This window comes from Mus pahari, chromosome 3 (assembly GCF_900095145.1).
Source record: "Mus pahari chromosome 3, PAHARI_EIJ_v1.1, whole genome shotgun sequence".
Lineage (NCBI taxonomy): Eukaryota > Metazoa > Chordata > Mammalia > Rodentia > Muridae > Mus > Mus pahari.
The window spans coordinates 152,666,778-152,685,730 of NC_034592.1; the positions used below are offsets into that span (position 1 = coordinate 152,666,778).

General features: G+C 47.2%; 1 protein-coding gene across 6 annotated transcripts in view; it reads right to left on the reverse strand.

The window, feature by feature from the left end:
• Nucleotides 1–425: 425 nt before the first annotated feature.
• Bcas1 (breast carcinoma amplified sequence 1) overlaps nucleotides 426–18,953 on the reverse strand; it is a 68,308-nt gene continuing 49,780 nt past the window's right edge. For 3 of the 6 annotated variants that reach the window (XM_029536394.1, XM_029536393.1, XM_029536396.1), the window contains 4 exons: nucleotides 15,797–15,961; nucleotides 9,570–9,635; nucleotides 2,444–2,725; nucleotides 426–1,437 (listed from right to left, as the gene is read on the reverse strand). In XM_029536394.1, coding sequence (XP_029392254.1) covers nucleotides 1,363–1,437; nucleotides 2,444–2,725; nucleotides 9,570–9,635; nucleotides 15,797–15,961 — 588 coding nt within the window. In that variant the 3' untranslated portion in view covers nucleotides 426–1,362. The remainder of the gene's footprint in view (nucleotides 1,438–2,443; nucleotides 2,726–9,569; nucleotides 9,636–15,796; nucleotides 15,962–18,953) is intronic. The other 3 variants (XM_029536398.1, XM_029536397.1, XM_029536395.1) reach the window with 2 other exon arrangements.

The following is an 18,953-nucleotide window of genomic DNA, read 5'->3' on the forward strand; positions in this document are numbered from 1 at the left end:
TGGCTCTTTAATTGGCTTATGAAGGACTTGGTTGGCTAGAGCAGAGGCTGTGAACTGATCGTGTGTGTGCACGCCAATCTATTCCTGCCTGTATGAGTTTGTAGTGAGTACGAACGTTCACGAGCACAGAGTTGTGTGCGAGAGTACATCCGAACCCGTGTGTGGGCATTCATGGCGGACGCTGTTTTTCCGCTGCCTACACAGACGCAGCCCTTGTAGAGAGCGTCGTCAGCGAGCTCCATCTGAAGTTTAGAATCAAAAGCTTTTCTAAAATGTATTATTTTTTTTTATTAAATCGGAAAAAGAAAGGTGCAATACAGATGACTATCAATCATATGGTGCTTGGCAAATTCCATCTTAATGAACTCACAGTCCAAATCAGTTCTCTGTACAAGAATTAAAAAAAAAAAAAAAGACACCTCAAGTATTCGAATAATCTGTCAATTTTTATTAACTGGGTTAGGGGAGGATTTTATCAGAGCACATTATGAAAACATTAGGACATTACAGACAGGCGTGAGATAAGCGTCAGACGGAACAGATGAAGCAAGTCCCTCAGCCATCTGAGAAACATTAATAACGAAATAGTGCAGAAACAAATCATTGTTAGGGGTACCGGATGCAAAGGGAAAAGCGAAGACCTTGGCGCCCCCTTGTGTTGCAAAATGAACCTGCAGCTTTATTTCATTTTGTTCTGTTTCCCTTTTGAAGTTGGGCATTCATGCCCTTGTCCCTGTGCCTCCGAAGTAATTGTTTCCCCCAAATCATAGCAAGCCCTCTCCAGCAAATCACCCCCCCCATTCACCGATAACTTTCAAGGATCCTATCTGAAAACCAATTCTTGCCCATTCTTCTTTACAGCCCACACATCCTGTTCCAAAAGTTGGCAGACGCCCAACGTGGAGCCTGCCCTGAGTCCTCCTTCCCCCAAGTGTGAAATGAAATAAACCCGTCTTTCCTTCCCTTCTTCAGGCTTAGAGGATGCAGCAACAGTGGCTGCAAAGCCAGACATTCTTTGTCTCATAAGCACGTCTCTCCTGCACCTTACTGGATCACTGCCATGTTTTCATAACTTAACACAAATGCCTTTATCTACCTACTTCCTCCCACACCTGGCACTCACCAGCTTCCCTGGGTCAACTGGTCAACCCGCTAAGCCATTTTTACACTTATATGCCAGGAAAGACTGGACCAGAGACGTAAATAATACACCTCGATCTACAACAATTCAGGTTGAAGTTGTAGGCAGAATTTCATTGGCTGGCCAGAAGAAGAAAATATATATATATATATACACACACAGCATGGGTCTGAACAGTAGATGGAGTGGGAGGAGAACCCGGTGGGAACTGGGTGATTTGTTTACTTGGATTTTCCAACTGGTCCGATGGATACCGGGTCCGTTTGCACCTGAGCATCCAACATCCGCTTTGGTCCCTGGAGAAAAGCGTAAAGCAGCCAGCATGAGGCCAACTGTAGTAAGGGGGACTTACCATGTGCTTATTCTATGTAAATACGTCGTGTTCATGGGCGGATGTCTAGCTTTAGTACCTAGTGACATTGCTTCCTGGGTTTGTGAAGTCCTAGACACACTATGATTTGATTTTAAAATGGGAGTGCTCAAACCCAACTCCGAGGGGTGCTCCCAGATAAAGTGTGCTCAAACTGTGACACATACAGAACAGTCCTGGGGTTGGGGGTCAGGGGTCAAGGGTCAGGGGTCGGGGTGGGACTTGCTATTCTAGTTCACTCTACATCCCTAGCCACTGTCAATCGCTCATTCTTTCAGGTTCTAACAAAATGGTGCCCTGATTTGTCCCCCAGCACCATCTGAAGTGACCTTACTCTGTTTTATCTGACATCCTCCTCCTCCTCTGTGGGTTTAGTCTGCTGCCTCCTCGGGGCCATTCGAATGCCTGGCATTTGGAGGTTGCACCTCACTACTGTCCCAGTGTGGCAGGTGGATACGTGCACTCTTGCACCACTACTGTCCCGCCCTTTCTTCCACGGGTTGCTTTTGGTCATGGTGTTTATCACAGCCATAGAAAGCAAACGGAAGCAGAGCTGCAGCTGTGAACAGGACCTCAATTTGACAACGGGGGAAACTGAGGCACGAAGGGGTTGGGTTGAGTGACTCAGCCAAGGACACAGAGCTAGGAGGCAGCCAGAGCAGAACTGCAGTGGAGTGGCTTGGGAGCATAGGTGTTCGGTCTTGCTCTTAGATAATCCTGTTCCCAGTACCTAGCATCTTCACCCTTCCCGCCTCTATCCTTGAGCTCCAGAAGAGCCTGTGCGTCTGTTGCTCTGTGCCCAGAACAGTGCCTGGTACCCAGCAGGTGCCTGAGAGTCATTTGTTCGCCAGGTTTCCGGTGAGCTCCCACTTTGGAGTTGAATACCACACCCCTTAACCGAGAAAGGAGCCTCGAACACCCCATCTGCTTACCAGGCCCTTTAGGAAGCCCCCGAGGGACTGTCGCCGCTTCTCAGACCTCTTCGGGGTCTTGTCCCCAGTCTGCATTGCGTTTGCCTCCACCGTGGGCGGCTGCACACACGGCACTGGCTCTCTGACTTCCTGTTTGCCGTTCTTCTGCTTGTTGTTCTCGGCCGCTGACTTCTTGTCCACCGATTTCTTGTCCTTCGAGGAGGAGGTCTCCTTGCTTTTCTGGGCTGTTCCCGCGGGCTCCGGCTCTGGGGGTGAGGGCGTCTTCTCCACGGAGTTTGACGTCTACAATTCCAAACAAAGGCCCTGTTTAGTGTCTGAAAGATGATTCTTAATAGCAGAGATGCTCAGATGTTGGAAATGAGTTTGGGTAAAATGCGGGAGAAAGAAAAAAGAAGAAATTATCAAGGACGTGCATAACAGGTGGCATTTATTAATATATTTATCTTGCAACAATCCATTACTAACTATGGTTTCTCTGCAAGGACTCTCTCTGTTCCTTGGCAAACTACATGCATAACTTGGGCCGAGCCACTTAACTCCCCAGAGCCTCAGTTTCTCCATCTGTAAACTGAGGCAGTATTAACAGCTACCCCATGACACCCAGGCAAATTAATCCTACTCCACGTATGTGGCCCGGGCCTGGCCAGTATCAGCAGTGTACTTGATGGGGCATGTACAGCTCTGATTGGTTCAGGATATCTGAAGACCGCTCTGATTGGTTCAGGATATCTGAAGACAGCTCTGATTGGTTCAGGATATCTGAAGACAGCTCTGATTGGTTCAGGATATCTGAAGACCGCTCTGATTGGTTCAGGATATCTGAAGACAGCTCTGATTGGTTCAGGATAACTCAAGCCAGCCATTAATCTGATACTAGAGCCTTCTAGAATTAATGGAGAGGCCTGGCTTCAGTCCCATCAGATTTGAAGCTATGAAAATATAAGCCTGGGCCTTTAAGACTACGTTTCAAGAGAAAAAATTTGCCTGGACGGGAAGTCAACGCAGAAAAAACGCGGAACTGAGAATGTGCGAAAGACATCCGTTCGGATGGCTGCACATGTGCCCCTGGATCCAGCCGTTCCTGGAGCCCTTTCACGCATAGGCCGGTGTGGACAGAGTGTCCCATAATTAGCACAAGTGACTTATTTCTTGAGGGGGCTCATTTTGAAATTTATAATTACACATGCCTTGTATTTTTTATGTGAAACTGTTCTTTTATTTCACGAAAAGGTAGTTTAAAAAATACTCAGTTTTAGTTTTGAATGGACATTTTTCAATACCAAAATGAGACACCCTACAGGGTATCTACATTGTGAAGGTTGTAAAACAAAACAAAACAAACAAACAAACAAACAAAAAAACCCAACTCATTCCTAGAAGATTCTGGAAAAACCATAGCTACATAGAGCCAACTCCCCTCCCCCCCAAATCTGGTAGTATGTAGAAACCTTTTTCTCATCACAATTTTGACCTCAACTGTCCACCCATATAGACAATATAAAAGCAGAAAAGGAAAACAACCACAGCGAAATCTTACTCCCTGGCTGCAAGAGAACTGAGGCCCAAGCGAGTTCTCTGGTTCTCAGATGAACACAGGTCTTAGCAATTTCGGCTTTTGTGCAAGGGAGTAGATGGAGACATTTGAGGAACTCATTGTCACACATATCATCCCATGGACTAGTGGGTGCTCAGCTTAGATCCCAGCTGGGAGACACCATGACCAGCGACGTGGCCAACAGCCTCAACCTTGAGGTCTTTCTGCTTTAGCTCTGCCTCCCAAGTGCTGGTGTTAGAAATATGGGCCCGTGCCCCACATGGGGCTTCGGAGACCTTGCCAGTGAATGCTTGTGAGACACAATCCACATTAGCTTTAAAACAGCAGCTTTGAAAGTCACAGTAAACCTTGCAAGTATAACTACTATCCCATAGGTATATTTGACCCCCTTGAGACAGGTCTACAAGCTCTGGTTCATGAAGTCCTGACCTGTGTACCCAGGCAGGAAGTCGGACGGCAGACCCGCAGTGTTGAGGGAGAATAGAAGCCAGCAGTTTTGCATCAGTGAAGCCAGAACAGCCCTGAGAAAGCCGCAGAAGACAGAGTGACTGCTCTGAGCCCAAGCTCATGGAGGCTGCAACTTCCCAGGAAGCAGAACAGAAGTGGATATAGCCAGCACCCTTCCAATTATTCTGCAGAAAGATCCCTAATCCTGTCATTTCCTAGCAGTGCTAAGACTTGAGGAGAATCTGAGTAGCATAGGAAGCCCAGAGCAGCTGTTTCCTCTGGATGAAGGGAACCCCTAGCACAGCATCCCTTGGAACGGCTAGGAACCTGTCCCTGTCCTGTTGTGCAAACCCCTGAGCTTCCACAGACTGTGTGGAGGATGCCGGCATCTAGCGATGACTCAGAAGCTTACTCTGGAGTCAGAGACCTGGCTCGAGTGTAGTCCTGTCATGTCCTTGCTGTGTGACCAGGCATCCAAGAGTCTCTTCATGCCCTCTTCTGTGTAAGGTCACCCGAGGGTCAAACACAGTACCACATCCGGCTCGTGTGGCGTGCCAGACACAGAGTGGAGATCAGCTTGGGTTTTCTTAGAGGAAGGTGGTTCCAGGACATGGAACTGACAGCCTGACATTCAGGAAAGTCCCTGGCTAACAGAAGATCTGGCCAGCCTCTTCCTGCCCATCACTTACAGTTCCTCCTTCTAAGAAACTGTGAGGCTCTGACTGTAGTGTGCAGATTAGGGAATGGGAAACAATGAGCCAGAACCACATATACTAGGGGCACACACTAGGGGTGCACACTAGGGGTGCACACTAGTGGTGCATACTAAGGGCGCACATTAAGGACGCACATTAGGGGTACACACTAGGGGCACACATTAGGGGTGCACACTAGGGGCACACACTCGGGGTGCACACTAGGGGCACACACTAGGGGTGCACCAGTCACTGCCCAGCTACAGGGACTCCCTTTCCCTTCTCAGGAAAAACTACCTGGGGGGGGGGCAGGGTTTTTCCTTGTTATTCTTCCCAGTCTTTCATTAGGGTTTGGGATGCTGGCTACTGCGTTCAAGTCAAGTCCTGGCTCTTGGAGATCCTCTCCTGTCCCCCCACCCTCCCTTTTGGGGACACTGCTCTGATACTCTCTTTCTGCCTCCTTCCAGTGCCTCAGGGGACACCGTGGCCTTCCACTCTATCCAGTACCAGGGAAGAGTGGCCACAGAGGGGCTTTCTTACAATGTGTGGAATGACTGGGCCAGCAAGTCACATTCCTGTGACCCCGAAGCCTTCCTACATCACTGTGAGTCAGGACTGGGCTGTACCAAGGACCAGCAGTTGCCAGTGGGTTTCTGTGAGAGAACTTCGGGCAGGCCTTTGGGTACCTCTTCCCCACCATGTTTACATTTTCTTTTTAATGGCTTAAAAATGAATTTGTGGGGGGCTGGTGAGATGGCTCAGCGGGTAAGAGGACTGACTGTGCTTTCAAAGGTCCTGAATTCAAATCCCAGCAACCACATGGTGGTTCACAAACCATCCGGCCGACCGGAGGGAGCAGAGGTCCTAAATTCAATTCCCAACAACCAGATGAAGCTTCACAACTATCTGTACAGCTACAGTGTGTAATCACAGACATAAATAAATCAATCAATCATTTTTTTAAAAAAGAATTTGTGTACTTGTGCATATAGGTATGTGTATATGCATGTATATAGTACTATTACTGTATAAGGATGTATGTATGCATGGTTAATGTAGACATGTGTATGTGTATGTATGCATTGTGGCATGGATGTTAGGAGCTCTTGCTGCCCTTACAGAGGACCTGAGTTCAGGCCTCCAGACCCACGTTAAGCACAGACCCTTGTAACTCCAGCTCCATGGGATCCGAACCCTCTTCTGACCAAGCATCTGTGCTCACATGATCATATCCACATGAAGACAAACACACAATTAAAAGACACATAATTAAAATGAAAATAAATCTAAAAGATAATCTCATTATTATTCTGATTTTTTTTTTCCGAGACAGGGTTTCTATGTAGCTCTGGCTGTCCTGGAACTTGCTCTGTAAACCAGGCTGGCCTTTAATGCACAGAGATCCTCCCGCCTCTGCCTCCTAAATGCTGAGATTGAAGGCCTGGGTCGCCACTGCCCGGCTGTTATTCTAATTTAGGCAGGTGCTCTATCCCCGAGCTACATCCATACTTTACACCATTTGAAGCTTTAAAGCAGGGGAATTGATTACTAACGGGGTGTCCTGGAACCCCCCCCCCAGACTGGTCCTGAACTTTCAAATCCTCTTGCTCCAGCTCCTTGAGTCTGTGTCTCCAAGCCTGGCTTAATCTGATTGATCACATGAGAGCAAGAATGCCATTGTTATTAACGACTGAAGACTTGACTGTTCTACCTCGACTCTGACTCCTTTTCAAAATCCACACCAGAAATGTTCACATGCGAACCATCTAAGCAGGAAGTGGAGGAAGACAGCTACTGTCGCGTCTCACTTGATTTGGACTCTGGAGGCCACCTGAGCTTAGGAGTGCTCGGGCTCCTACCGACGCCCACGAGAGGACAAACCTCAGATGACAGGGTGTCTACTTCCCTTTCTCCCTCTAAAACATAACAAAGCCTCTGTCATCTCCTGAGGAGGACACGTCACTTCTCAAGGCAAGGTCTAAGGCCCCAGAAAATGGAGTTCTCAAACTGACAGTTTGAGCCTCCAGACAAACAGGGGGAGGTTTCCCACTCACTCAGTGCCACAATGTCACTGACGTTTTAGAACCACTAAAATTATTGGTACAGCTGTCCCTTTGCAGGGTCTAGATGAACTAGACAGTCTACTGGATTTGTCCTTTAAACAAGTTTGTGTGTGTGTGTGTGTGTGTGTGTGTGTGTGTGCAGAATGTGTAGTGTATCTGTGTGTGGTATGTATGTGTGGATTATGTGCATATGTATGTGTTTGTATGCATGCAGCGTGTGTAGTGTATCTGTGTGTATGGCATGTGTGTATGTATGTGTATGCAGTGTGCGTAGTATATCTCTGTGTGTATGACTTATGTGTATATGTGTGTGTGGTATGTATAGTATGCGTATGTGTGTGTGCATGTATGTGTAGTATGTGTAGTGTATGTGCATGTGTGGCATGTGTGTGTATGTGCATGTGTATACAGTATGTATGGTATGTGGCATGTGCGTGTGCATGTGTGTGCATATGCATGGTGTGTGTGCATGTGCGTCAGAGGATACCGTTCAGAGTCAGTTCTCTCCTTCCACCTGTTTAGGCAGGTCTCTCTTGCTTTTGGGGTCTTTGCTTGCTTTTGACTCTGTGCTGTGTCCTCCAGGCTATCTGGCCTATGAACTTCCAGGTAATTATGTCTTTGCCTCCCATTCTCCATAGGAGATCTGGGGTTACAAATGTGTACCACTATATCCAGCTTTTTGTGTGGTCTGGGATTTGAACTCAGGTTGGCAGGGTGTCACGACCAGAATTTACCCACAGGGGGATCTCTCTGGTCTGTAGTTTCCTTTTGTATAAAGTAAGTTTACTGTGTTTCCAAGGTGAACCTTTGAAAATTTGTGCTCCAAAGTGCCCAGGATTGTATGTAGATTTGGGGGTCCAATATAGGCATAAAAAAGAAAATAAATGGAAAATATCATGTTTTCTAATATTATATTCATAACATATGAAAACATGTACTTTCATAATTATTAGTAGAAGTAGAAATCTATACTGTATCCTGAATTATGCTGCAGATTCATGTGATATAAGAAAAATAATAGGATGATGAATCCCTATCAACAACTTAATCATAATGAACAGGATGGTGAATCCCTACCATCAGCTTGCCAATAATGAAAAGGAGCACCTGCAGTTGGCTGAATCATGCAACTCCAGTTCACCCCTTGAAAACGAATTCCTTCTGTGGTTATGTTTGGAACAAAGTAACAATTCACGTTAAATGAGGTCATACAGGTGGAGCTGAGCCCATAGGCTTAGCGTCAATATAGGAAGAGACACCAGGGGGCGCTCTTCTTCCCTCCTTCCTCCTCTGCAAGGTGGCAGGCAGCCATTTGCATGCAAGGGAGAGAACCTTCCGTAGAGACTAAACCGCACCAATACTTTGCTTGTAGCCTTTCCAGACAACAGAAATGTGAGAGAGAAATTCCTGTGGTTTGAGTCACTCACTGTATGGCGTTTCGCTCTGGCAGCCTACCCTGACATTAAATTGTTTATTGAGCCTCCACACCAGGAGAGTTCGTAGTGCTTGCCCAGTACTGATTCACCTAGGCAGGACGCTCGCTCTATGGAGTCTGTGTCCCCTACATCCTCCTAGGAACTGAGGGACTGGGAGATTGGTAATCTTTCCCAACAACTATAGCAAAAAATCCACAAAAACAAACAAAAAACCCTTTAAGCCAGGAGCAGACCCAGGCCCTATGAGTCACAAGAGCTCTGATTTTTTTTTTATGGAAGTATCTATTTAAATGAAAAGGAGTGCTGTGTTATAAAACAGGGGGTTAGTAATGATGTTGATCAGCTAATTTTCCTCCCTTTGCTTCTTAAGTGCTGGGATTGGAGCCCAGGGCTTCTTCGAATGTGTGAGGCAAACCCTGTACGAAGAGAGCTGCAGGTCGCCACCCAGCCCATGGCCTCATTTTTAAAGGAAGGAACCTGCGCAGAGGTCAAGCGTTCTGTTCATCATTAGTAAAGAAAGCAAGGAGATGAGCATTGGTGATCTAATACGCCTGTGTGCCAGGCATCACAGAAGATGAGAGAAACCAGAAGCACCTGCTTGCTCTACAATGTTCCAGACAGCGGTGAGAAGGACCAGCAGAGACACGCGAATCGTTACAGTATCAAGAAGGGAGCAAACCCTATGATAGGGATGACCGCAGGGCATAGGAGCTCTTTGAGGAGGTGACATTTCTGCTAAAACTCGAAGGCTGGGAAGAAACTTTCCACAAGGAGAGAGAAGCGCTGAGGACTGGCCCCATACCACGTCTGTAGAGCCCAGTGCTGCTGGGTATACAGTGGGTGCTTAACCAGGCAATGTTTCACAAGTGGCTGAGAACCTCCAGGTCGCGAGGCTGAACCCGCCCGCAGGCTGAGTTCACGGTCACTTACTTGGCAGCTGGGGTCTTTCCCGTTACTTTCTTCCGAGCGGGTGATCCCTTCGCTCGATCTCACTGACTACAACAACAAACAGACAGTATCCTTTCAGTAACCACAGCAACGGTGTACAGGTGCACGCAGGACGATGACGACGATGAACCCCTCATTTATCCTTGATATTTAGGATACAGACGGGAAAAGAGCAACTGGAAAGGTGTCACTCAGAGAGCTGGCGCTGTGTCATCAGAGTCTGATGAATTCAAGTGTTAGCTTCCCGAAGGAACAGCAAACAATCAATCAAACAAATAAATGAAATAAAAATTATATATGGGCTAAATAGACATTTGCTCCTGTCTCCCCAGGAAAACACGTGTAAACCCAGTATTTAGGGGCTGGGACAGTAGGTCTATGAGATAGCCTACGCTAAATGAGATCCTCTTTCAGAAGGAGAAGGAGGTTAGAATATGAATGAATGAATGAATGAATGAATGAATGAATAAATGAACGAACTTGCCTGCTAACTTTTTTTGCTACTTCCAGGCAGTGGAGGAGAGTTGAGTTAATGAGCACCCATCCTCCATCCTTTAGCGCCCCCTAGAGCCAGTGGCTTCCTTAACAGGGCGGTATCTAGTCGAATCTGCATCTTTGATTCCTTCAACCAGGTGAGCTGAGCATCCGGTTCCAAAGGTGTGGCCACAGGCCCAGAGGCACCAGACTCACCTGGGGACTTGTTAGAGAAGATGCAAGTTCTTCACACCTGCTTAGATCCAGATCCACAGAATCAGAAACCCCTGGGCCTGGGGCTCAGCCACCTGTGTTTAACAAGTCCCTCGGGGGGGCTCTGAGCAGTGCTCTCACTGGCCACAGTCAGATCAAACTCTACAGGTGAGATCAAACTCCCACGTGACGTGAGGATGAGCGCTCATTGGTTAGCATCATCTCCTCCAGCTGCGGAAGCGGGGGCTCCCAGCTGCACCGCTATCAGCAGACCGCACACACTCACAGCGCACAGCTAAGAAGGAACACTTAGTCCTGAGAACATGAGAGGCTGGCCGGGAGCTGGCCTGGTGGTTAAAGCACCTTCCATGCAAGCAGCAGGTGTGAAGACAGAGCCCAGACTCCAGGAAGCTGGGTGGGCATGGTGGCCATTTGTGATCCCAGTGCACGGGAGGGCGGTGGAGACAGGATTCCTGGAGATCAGGCTACATAGGCTAGTTGTATCTGAGAGCCCTTGGTTCAACCAAGAGACCACGCCCTTAACATGTAAGGAAGACTCTCAACATCAGCCTCAGGTGCACATGTGTACATGTGCATGCACACACTCTCAGTGTACACCCAGGTACAGGCCGACATATATATAAGCACACATACCAAACATGCACGACAAAGAAAACCTTACAGGAGCTCAGATGCATTCTGAGGGATCAGTGTTACATGCTGCTCTTCAGTCTGAGAGATGACGCTCAAAGTGTCAGAGGGAAGGATCAGGAGGTGGGGCCTTACGGAAGGAAGTGTGTCAGTGGGATGGGCTTCGAGGTTTCAAAATCACACGCCAGGCCCAGTTTGTCTGTCTCTGTCTGTTTCTCTCTGCGTGTCTGTGTCTCTCTCTGTCTCTCCCACCCCGTTCCCTTCCTGTGACCTGTGGATATGGATCAGGGGCTCAGCTGCCTCTCCAGCACCATGCCTGTCTGTGTACCACCTCTCTCTCCATCACGATGGTTACAGACTAATCTTCTAATACAGTGAGCCAGCCCCCTTTTATGAGTGCGTTGGTCACGGCGTCTTTTCACAAGCAATGGGATGCTGACTAAGACAACCACCGTTCCTGGCTTCCGCGCACTGTCCTTAGAGTGGGATTCACCAAGGTGTCCCAGTACAGATCAGTGTTCTCTACATGGGACTGAGAACCCCAGGCATGGAGAGCGGCTCTTCCTCCTTCTGGGTCTCCTGTGCTCTTCTAAGAGGCTCGATCTTGCTCAAGAACGGGACAAACCTTCCCCAGCACACAGTCACCTCCTAAGCAGAGTCCACTGAACCTGGAACTCACCGATTTAGTTAGACTGGCTGCCCAGTGAACTCCAGAGACCTGCTTGTTTCTGTCTCTTCGGTGCTGGGACTATAAGCATGTGCCACCTGGCCTTTTAAATATGGGTCCTGGGGGTGAAATTCAGGTCCTCACACTTGGAAGTCAAACAGTTTACCAAATGAGCCACCCATCTTCCCCTACCCCCTGGGAAAATGTTCAGTTGCAAAATACAGACATGTGTGGTGGCTTGTATGAGGATGTCCCCAGAGGGCTCTGCCATTTGAAAGCTTGGACTCCAGTTGGTGACACTATTTGGGGAGGCTTGGGAAGTGTGGCCTTGTTGGAGGAAGTCTGTCATTGCAGGTGGGCTTTGAGAATTTAAAGGCTCTCACCATTGCCGTTTCTCTGCTTTCTCCTTTGAGTTCAAGGTGTGAGCTCAGTGGTTAAGAGCACTGACTGCTCTTCCAGAGATCCTGAGTTCAGAATCCCAGCAACCACATGGTGGCTCACAACCATCTGTAATGGGATTTGATGCCCTCTTCTGGCGTGTCTGAAGACAGTTACAGTGTACTTAGATATAATAATAAATAAATCTTAAAAGAAAAAACAAAGGTGTGAACTCAGAGCTTTCCAGCTCCAACCCCATGCCTCTGCTTTGCCACGGTGCATTTTTATCTCTCTGGAACTATAAGCCCGAGTAGACTTTCTTTTATATGTTACTATGGTCACGGTGTTTTATCGCAGCAATAGAAAGGCGACCAACACATTTATGAGCACAATAGGTTTTTAAGCCAAAACAACAGTGGATGCCAGGGACTGATCTTTCCGCAGCTTCTCGACAAGGATGTCCTTTTGTATCCGAAGAGAGCACTACTGAACTCCCTCAGCTTCTCGGCAGTGATGTCCTTTTGTATCCTAAGAGAGCTCTACTGAACTCGACTTTTCCTTAGCTCAGCCTTAGCTCAGCCTTAGCTCAAGACGGCGTTCAACCGATGCTTCTCCAGTTCAGGGTTTGAATGTTTTTCCTTTCCTTCCGTCTCTTCGATAGTCTTGGAGGAGGATTGGATGGGATCGGGAACTATGCTGTTGACAGTGTGAGAGCAGAGCTTCAGCCCGCCCCCACCCCTCCCCAGGAAGGTCACTGCCACTTCCATCCTTCTTAAGGAAAAGCAGGAGAGTCCTCTAATCCTGTCGACGGCTTTTCTCCATTAACTTTGAGGCACAAGAAGGCACGTGCACCTCAAGCTAACTGACTGCTGGCTTCAGATAAAGATATCATCAAGTTCATCTGAGGTCACTTCCTTAATAGTCCCTTCCTCACCCTGCTCCTTCCTCCCAAAGTCTGCAGAACGTTGTTTCGGTGACATCTTAGATAATCCAGGTTGGACTTTACCATCCACACAACGCTAACCGCCGAGGCTTATTTTTACCAGCTGTCAAAAACAGCTGTTAAAAGGACTGGTTGAGGACGCTAAAATTCTTTCAGAGACTTTGAGTGCCACATAGACAAGCTTAGAGGCTCAGAAGCAGTCTTTGAGGTTTTCCTACTCTCTGCCGAGTAGCTTGTTTCATGTGTGGTTTTATTCACGAGACTCAAAGGTGAATGGTTTCAGCCTGCAGTTTAGACTCTAGCGGTGGTGTCTCGAGCATTTTTGCCTGTTAACGATGCTGGTTTTTACTGCTAGCACGGTGCCGTGCATTTTGGTGACTTGATACTCTGAGGGGTATTGGGGCCGCTTCCAACACAGGTCACTCAGAGGGTCAGCATCTGAGCAGAAACATTTGGTGATCAGTTCACGTGTTGTTTGGAAAGAAATGCAAATGGATTTTGACCCTTCAGCCAAAGCTAAAAAGTTAAGTGAAGTGGATGGGTGTGGTGGTGCAAGTCTTTGACTCCGGCGCTGGGGAGGCAGGGGCATGGTAGATGTGTTAGGGTTTTCTACAGTCACAGAACTTACAGATCGAATATCTCTCTCATCTATGTATGTATCTCCAGCTATGCATGTATCTCCGACAATGTCTGACTGTGAATGGAAAGTCCAAGAATCCAGTAGTTGCTCAATCCCCAAGGCTGGGTGTCTCAGCTGGTCTTTAGTGTGTGCTGGAATTCCAAAGAAGTGGGCTCTCACGTCTGGGAAGGGATGGACTTGATGAGGACAAGCAGCGCAGAGTAAAAGCTTCCTTCTCCCGTGCCCTTCTATAGGCTTCCAGCAGAAGGTGTGGTCCTGATGAAAAGCCAGTCTTCCCACCTCAAGATCAGGATCAAAGCCACATGTCTTCCTTCCTCAAAGGTCTGGACTGGGAGTGGATTCACCCAAGCAAAAATAAGCTCTCACAGCTGTGCCCTCCATTTCTAGATTGTAGTTCATTTCAGATGTAGCTAAGTTGACAACCAAGAATAGCCATCACAGTGGATCTCTGTGAGTTCAAGGCTAGCCTGATCTACATAGTGAGTTCCAGGTCTAGATGGTGATATTCTGTCTCAAAAAAAATAAAAGAAGTAGGGTGATCTATCTATCTATCTATCTATCTGAAGACAGAGTCTCATACAGCCCAGGCTGGCCTCAGACATAATCCATATCCACGGATAACCTTGCTCTTGTGACCCTCTTGCCTCCGTGTTCTGAATGCTGGGATTACATTTGTAGGCCATCACTCTCAGTTTGTAGGTGAAATTTTCATCCTGGGAGAGGATTAGCAACAAAGTTTCCTGACTCAATCTCATTAACGCAGATCCAAGGACATGAACCTCTGAGAGATTTCCAGGTCCACCGAGGTTCTGCATCTCAGTTCCCTACTTCACAGAGATGTTCACGTGCAATAGAATTGGGTTAGTGAGCTGCCTGAAGCAGCTTTCATAGTATGAACAAATATATTCAAGAATGCTATACCCAAGCTTAACACACGCCAAGCATTAGCCTTCATCTTTTGCCTCTTTTACTGGATTTAAAAACCAGTAGCCCAAGGTTTAGAGACAATGTTGGTACAGAAAACGTTAATCAGCGAAGCTGTAAAACAGAGCTCAGCATCACTGCACCCCCACAAACCCCAGACCCCAGCAGCCTCACAGGAAGCAGTGTGGTACCCATGTCAAAGGGCAGCTATAGAAACAATAGAGGTTTGCCCGTAAGTTTCTAGATATTGAAAGTCATGGGGACCCAAAGGTGTCTGTCCACATTCTTTCCATTCCAAAGAGATTAAGAGCTTGGCGAATTCACTAAGGAGGCTATGTAGCCAGACACATCCCGTGTAAGAATATCAGGCAACATGGCTGCGCTCCAATGACCTAGGTCATTCATAGCTCACATGTCACTTTAGGACTTCTTTATGTCAGTCCACGGCTTTGGCCTTTTTTGTTTTGTGGACTGAGTTTCACTGTGTAGCACAGTGTATGTAGCTTTGACATAGGAATCCACTCCAGCGTCTTAAGTGCTAGGATTACAAGTGTAAGCTACTATGCCTGGCTATAAGTTATACTATTTAATATTTAATCCAGAAAATGCCTTATATGGTTTTTAAGGGCTTGTTTTAATTTATATGTATATATACACATACATATATATATGTTTATGTACATATATGTATACATTTTTATTTTTTTAAAAATTGTATATATATGTGTGTGTGTGTGTATGTATGCTTCCTTGACTGTATGTGTACCATGTATGTGCAGTATCCTCAGAGGACAGAAGAGGGCATTGGATCCCTCAGAACTGGAGATACAGGATGTTATAAGCCACCAGATGTAGGCACCCGGAACAGGACCCTGGTCCTCTGAAAGAGCAGTGTATACTCTTAACCGCTGAGCCATCTCTCCAGCCCCATCTTTATATAGCCTTATGTTCTTTATGTAAACAATTCACTTGAGTAAGAGGAAAGCTCACTTCATTACCACAGTGAGATTCATTTACCAACAACTGAAGCAAACATCAAAGAGAGAGCGCAAAGCCAGAAATGAAATTAACTTCTGGGTGGATACTGTCGTCAAAACCTACAACCGAAAGTCTCTCTTAATTTACTTAAAAGGGAATTATCAGGGGTAAGGAATGTCAGCAAGAAGCAGGCCTTATGATGGAATGAAGAGTGAATGGAGTTTTCTCGTGAGCCCATCTGTAGTCCCCATGCCTCACCACAGTGAAGGCTCACACATGGATCCCCTACTCTCAGAAGACGGGCAGGCATGTCCGCTCTGCAGGGACCGGAAGTGGCTTACCATTTGTCTGAGAAATGCCATCAGAGGGGTCCTCCGGGGTTTGCTTTCTTCCTTGACTTTTACGTCTGTGGGTCCAGGCAGGGTCTCTTCACTGAGATCCACAGTTTGTAAGCCGGATTCTACTTCCTCAAGTCTTACGGTCTCTACTGGTGACTCACACACCACCTAGATTATTTTGCCAGGTAATAAGAAAACAAAACAAAACAAAACAACCCCCTCCCCCCCCCCAACCAAACACTCTCCTAAAGCATGTTTTATGAAGGAGTCTTGGTTGTTCTGTCTGCAGAGTAGCTGTGGGTTTGAACCCGTGACTAGTTTCTATGCAGGCAAATCTTCAAGAGGCAATATGCAGGATGCAAATAAGGAGCTCATAGACATATGATTGCTGATCACCAGACAGATAGACGGACAGATGGACAGACAGCCAGGAGTCAAGTTAGCAAATTCCCTTCCCTGTGAAGGTACAGGCATAGACAGGAGTTTCTTCTACCCCTCCATTCTAGTAAGGCTCTCCAGTCCCCCTCAGAGAAATTACATCCAGCCTGTGTAGCAATCCCGTGGTGGTTTGAATGAGAACAGCCCGTAGGAGCTAGCACGCGTGAATGCTTGGCTCCTAGTTGGTGGAGCTATTTAAGAGAGATTAGGAAGTGCAGCCTTGTTGGTGGAGGTGTGTTAGTGGGGTGGGCTTTGAGGTACCCCATTCCAATTAGCTCTGTCTCCTGCTTGTAGATCAGATGTAAGTTCTTGGCTACCACCCCCACCCCCACCATGTTGCCTGCCTGCTGCCGCGCTTCCCAACGTGATCATCACAGACTAACCCACTAAAACTATTAGCAAGCCGCGAATGCAACACTTTCTTTCATAAGTTGCCTTGGTTATGGTGTCTTGTCACAGCGATAGAAGAGGGACTAAGGAAGATCACCAATAATCAGGCAACACATGTCAAGGTCTTAGGCTTGTAACAGGCACCATCAACACTCAGCCTACACTACCGGTTCTTACTCGTGTTGATATTAAACCTGTCTAGTCCATGACCACGTAGCACCCAATGCTTATGGGTCCATTTAGACCTCTTTCCATGTCTGCTGTCATACAATATCCTTCTTACATAACACCTCGGAACAAGGTTACAAAGGTAATGTTATCCCCATTTTACAAATAAGGATTATGAACAGTTGGCTAACTTGGCTAAAGTCATACCAGAGGGTAGCAGCCAGTTTGAGGGAAATGGGGAGTTTTCCTACTGGCCAGTGAAACAGAACACCCGACAGCAAAATGTTTTTGAGCATAGTCGAGCCTCTGCCATCCTCTAAGAACTTAGCCCCTCTGCATCCTTTGGCTCTGCTGTCCTTGGACTCCTGGGATACCATCCTTACATCTGAGACCTCGTTGCCACAGAAGAGCTGTTGCCATACTGCTGTGGAAGGGTGGGAGAGGGTGTGGCAGGATTTTTTTCTGTCTAATTAATTTAAATATTAGAGCAGCGGGAGGCCTGTGATTGGACAGGGGAAAGGGAGGCAGCGCTAAGAGTTGCAGAGAGGGAGCGACTCTGGGGAGAGAGAAGGAAGCAAGAAGGAGGATGTTGGACAGGGTGATGCAGAACCAGCGTGGTTTTAAATAGCCACAGGTAGGTGTGATATCATATAGGGATAAAATAAATTGGGGGAACTTGTCTACCCTAGATAGGCAGCTTGTACCATTATCAATCGGCTCTGAATTTATTGTGTGGGCATCTTGCGAATTGAGAATTTATTGACTCATAAATCTGACTGTTTAATTATGAGCTTCTGGAATTTTGATTTCAGGGTTGAGGGGAATTGTGACTGCTGACCACATTGAGGGGAATTGTGACTGCTGACCACAGTGGAAGGGACTAGTGACTCCAGAGACAAGAGAACCTGAGCTAGGAAGACGGAGATCATTCACTGCTGGGGATAGTCTAGAGCCAGAGGCGGAGAGACTGTGCTGGGGCAGAGAGTAGCTGGCTCAAGCTCGGGAACTCCCCTTACTCATTTTTAATATTTCTCGAAACAAGATGGATCCTGAGTAGGTAAGAACAGATTTTGATCTCCTAGCCCTGGATTCAGAATGATTCTGTCTTTGGAACATTTTGAGCCTTGGTGTACAAGAACCTTAGAGGGGAAATCCTGAGAACACAATCTGGACCCCTGAGGTGAGTTGCTGTGTAATGTCAGAATGTGAGTGGATGCTGACCCAGCGGATGCTTCAGGTGACCCAGCATGCCTCGCTCTAGCACTGTCTCCTCTCTGCTCCCTCCCTCTGATACCAGCAGGAAAGAGTTGAAGCAGCTGTGGCCAACTAATAGAAGAAACAGAGAGAAAACAGCTGGCTGTGGCAGCACACGTCTTTAATCCCAGCACTTGGGAGGCAGAGGCAGGCAAATTTCTGAGTTCGAGGCCAGCCTGCTCTACAGAATGAGTTCTAGGACAGCCAAGGCTACACAGAAAAACCCTATCTTGAAAACAAAAAAAAAAAAAAAGATTTATTTTGGTAAGAGCACTGACTGCTCTTCCGAAGGTCCTGAGTTCAAATTCCACAACCACATGGTGGCTCACAACCATCCTTAATGAGATCTGACGCCCACTTCTGGTGTGTCTGAAGACAGCTACAGTGTATGTATGTATAGTAAATTAATCTTAGAGAGAGAGAGAGAGAGAGAGAGAGAGAGAGAGAGAGAGAGAGAGCAGCAGACTATGGGCTGGGATGTGACTCCTCCTGTACAACGCTCACTCAGTGTGCAGGAAGCCCTGGATTTGATCCTCAGAACCACATAAACTGGAGGTGACAGCACACACCTGTAATCCCTGCACTCAGGAGGCCGACACAGGAGGATCAGATCTCCATCCACGGCTGCATCATTTGAGTCTGGCCAGGGATGCCTGAGACTTTGTCCTTTCGGACGAGGCTATAAAGGGGGCGTACACTGAACTTTGAGACTTTGTTACCACAGTGTAGCCTGACAAAGCTGTGTCTCCTTCCTCCTGGCTGCTACAGGCTATGAAGCTCCAAACACAGCCAGGCTAGACTGGAGCCCGGGGCCAGCCATGTTGGAAACTAATTCTCAGCAACCAGGCTGTTTGCTGTTTTGTTTCTCGTCGGGGCAGGTTTTTTTTTTTTTTTTTTTTTTTTTTTTTTT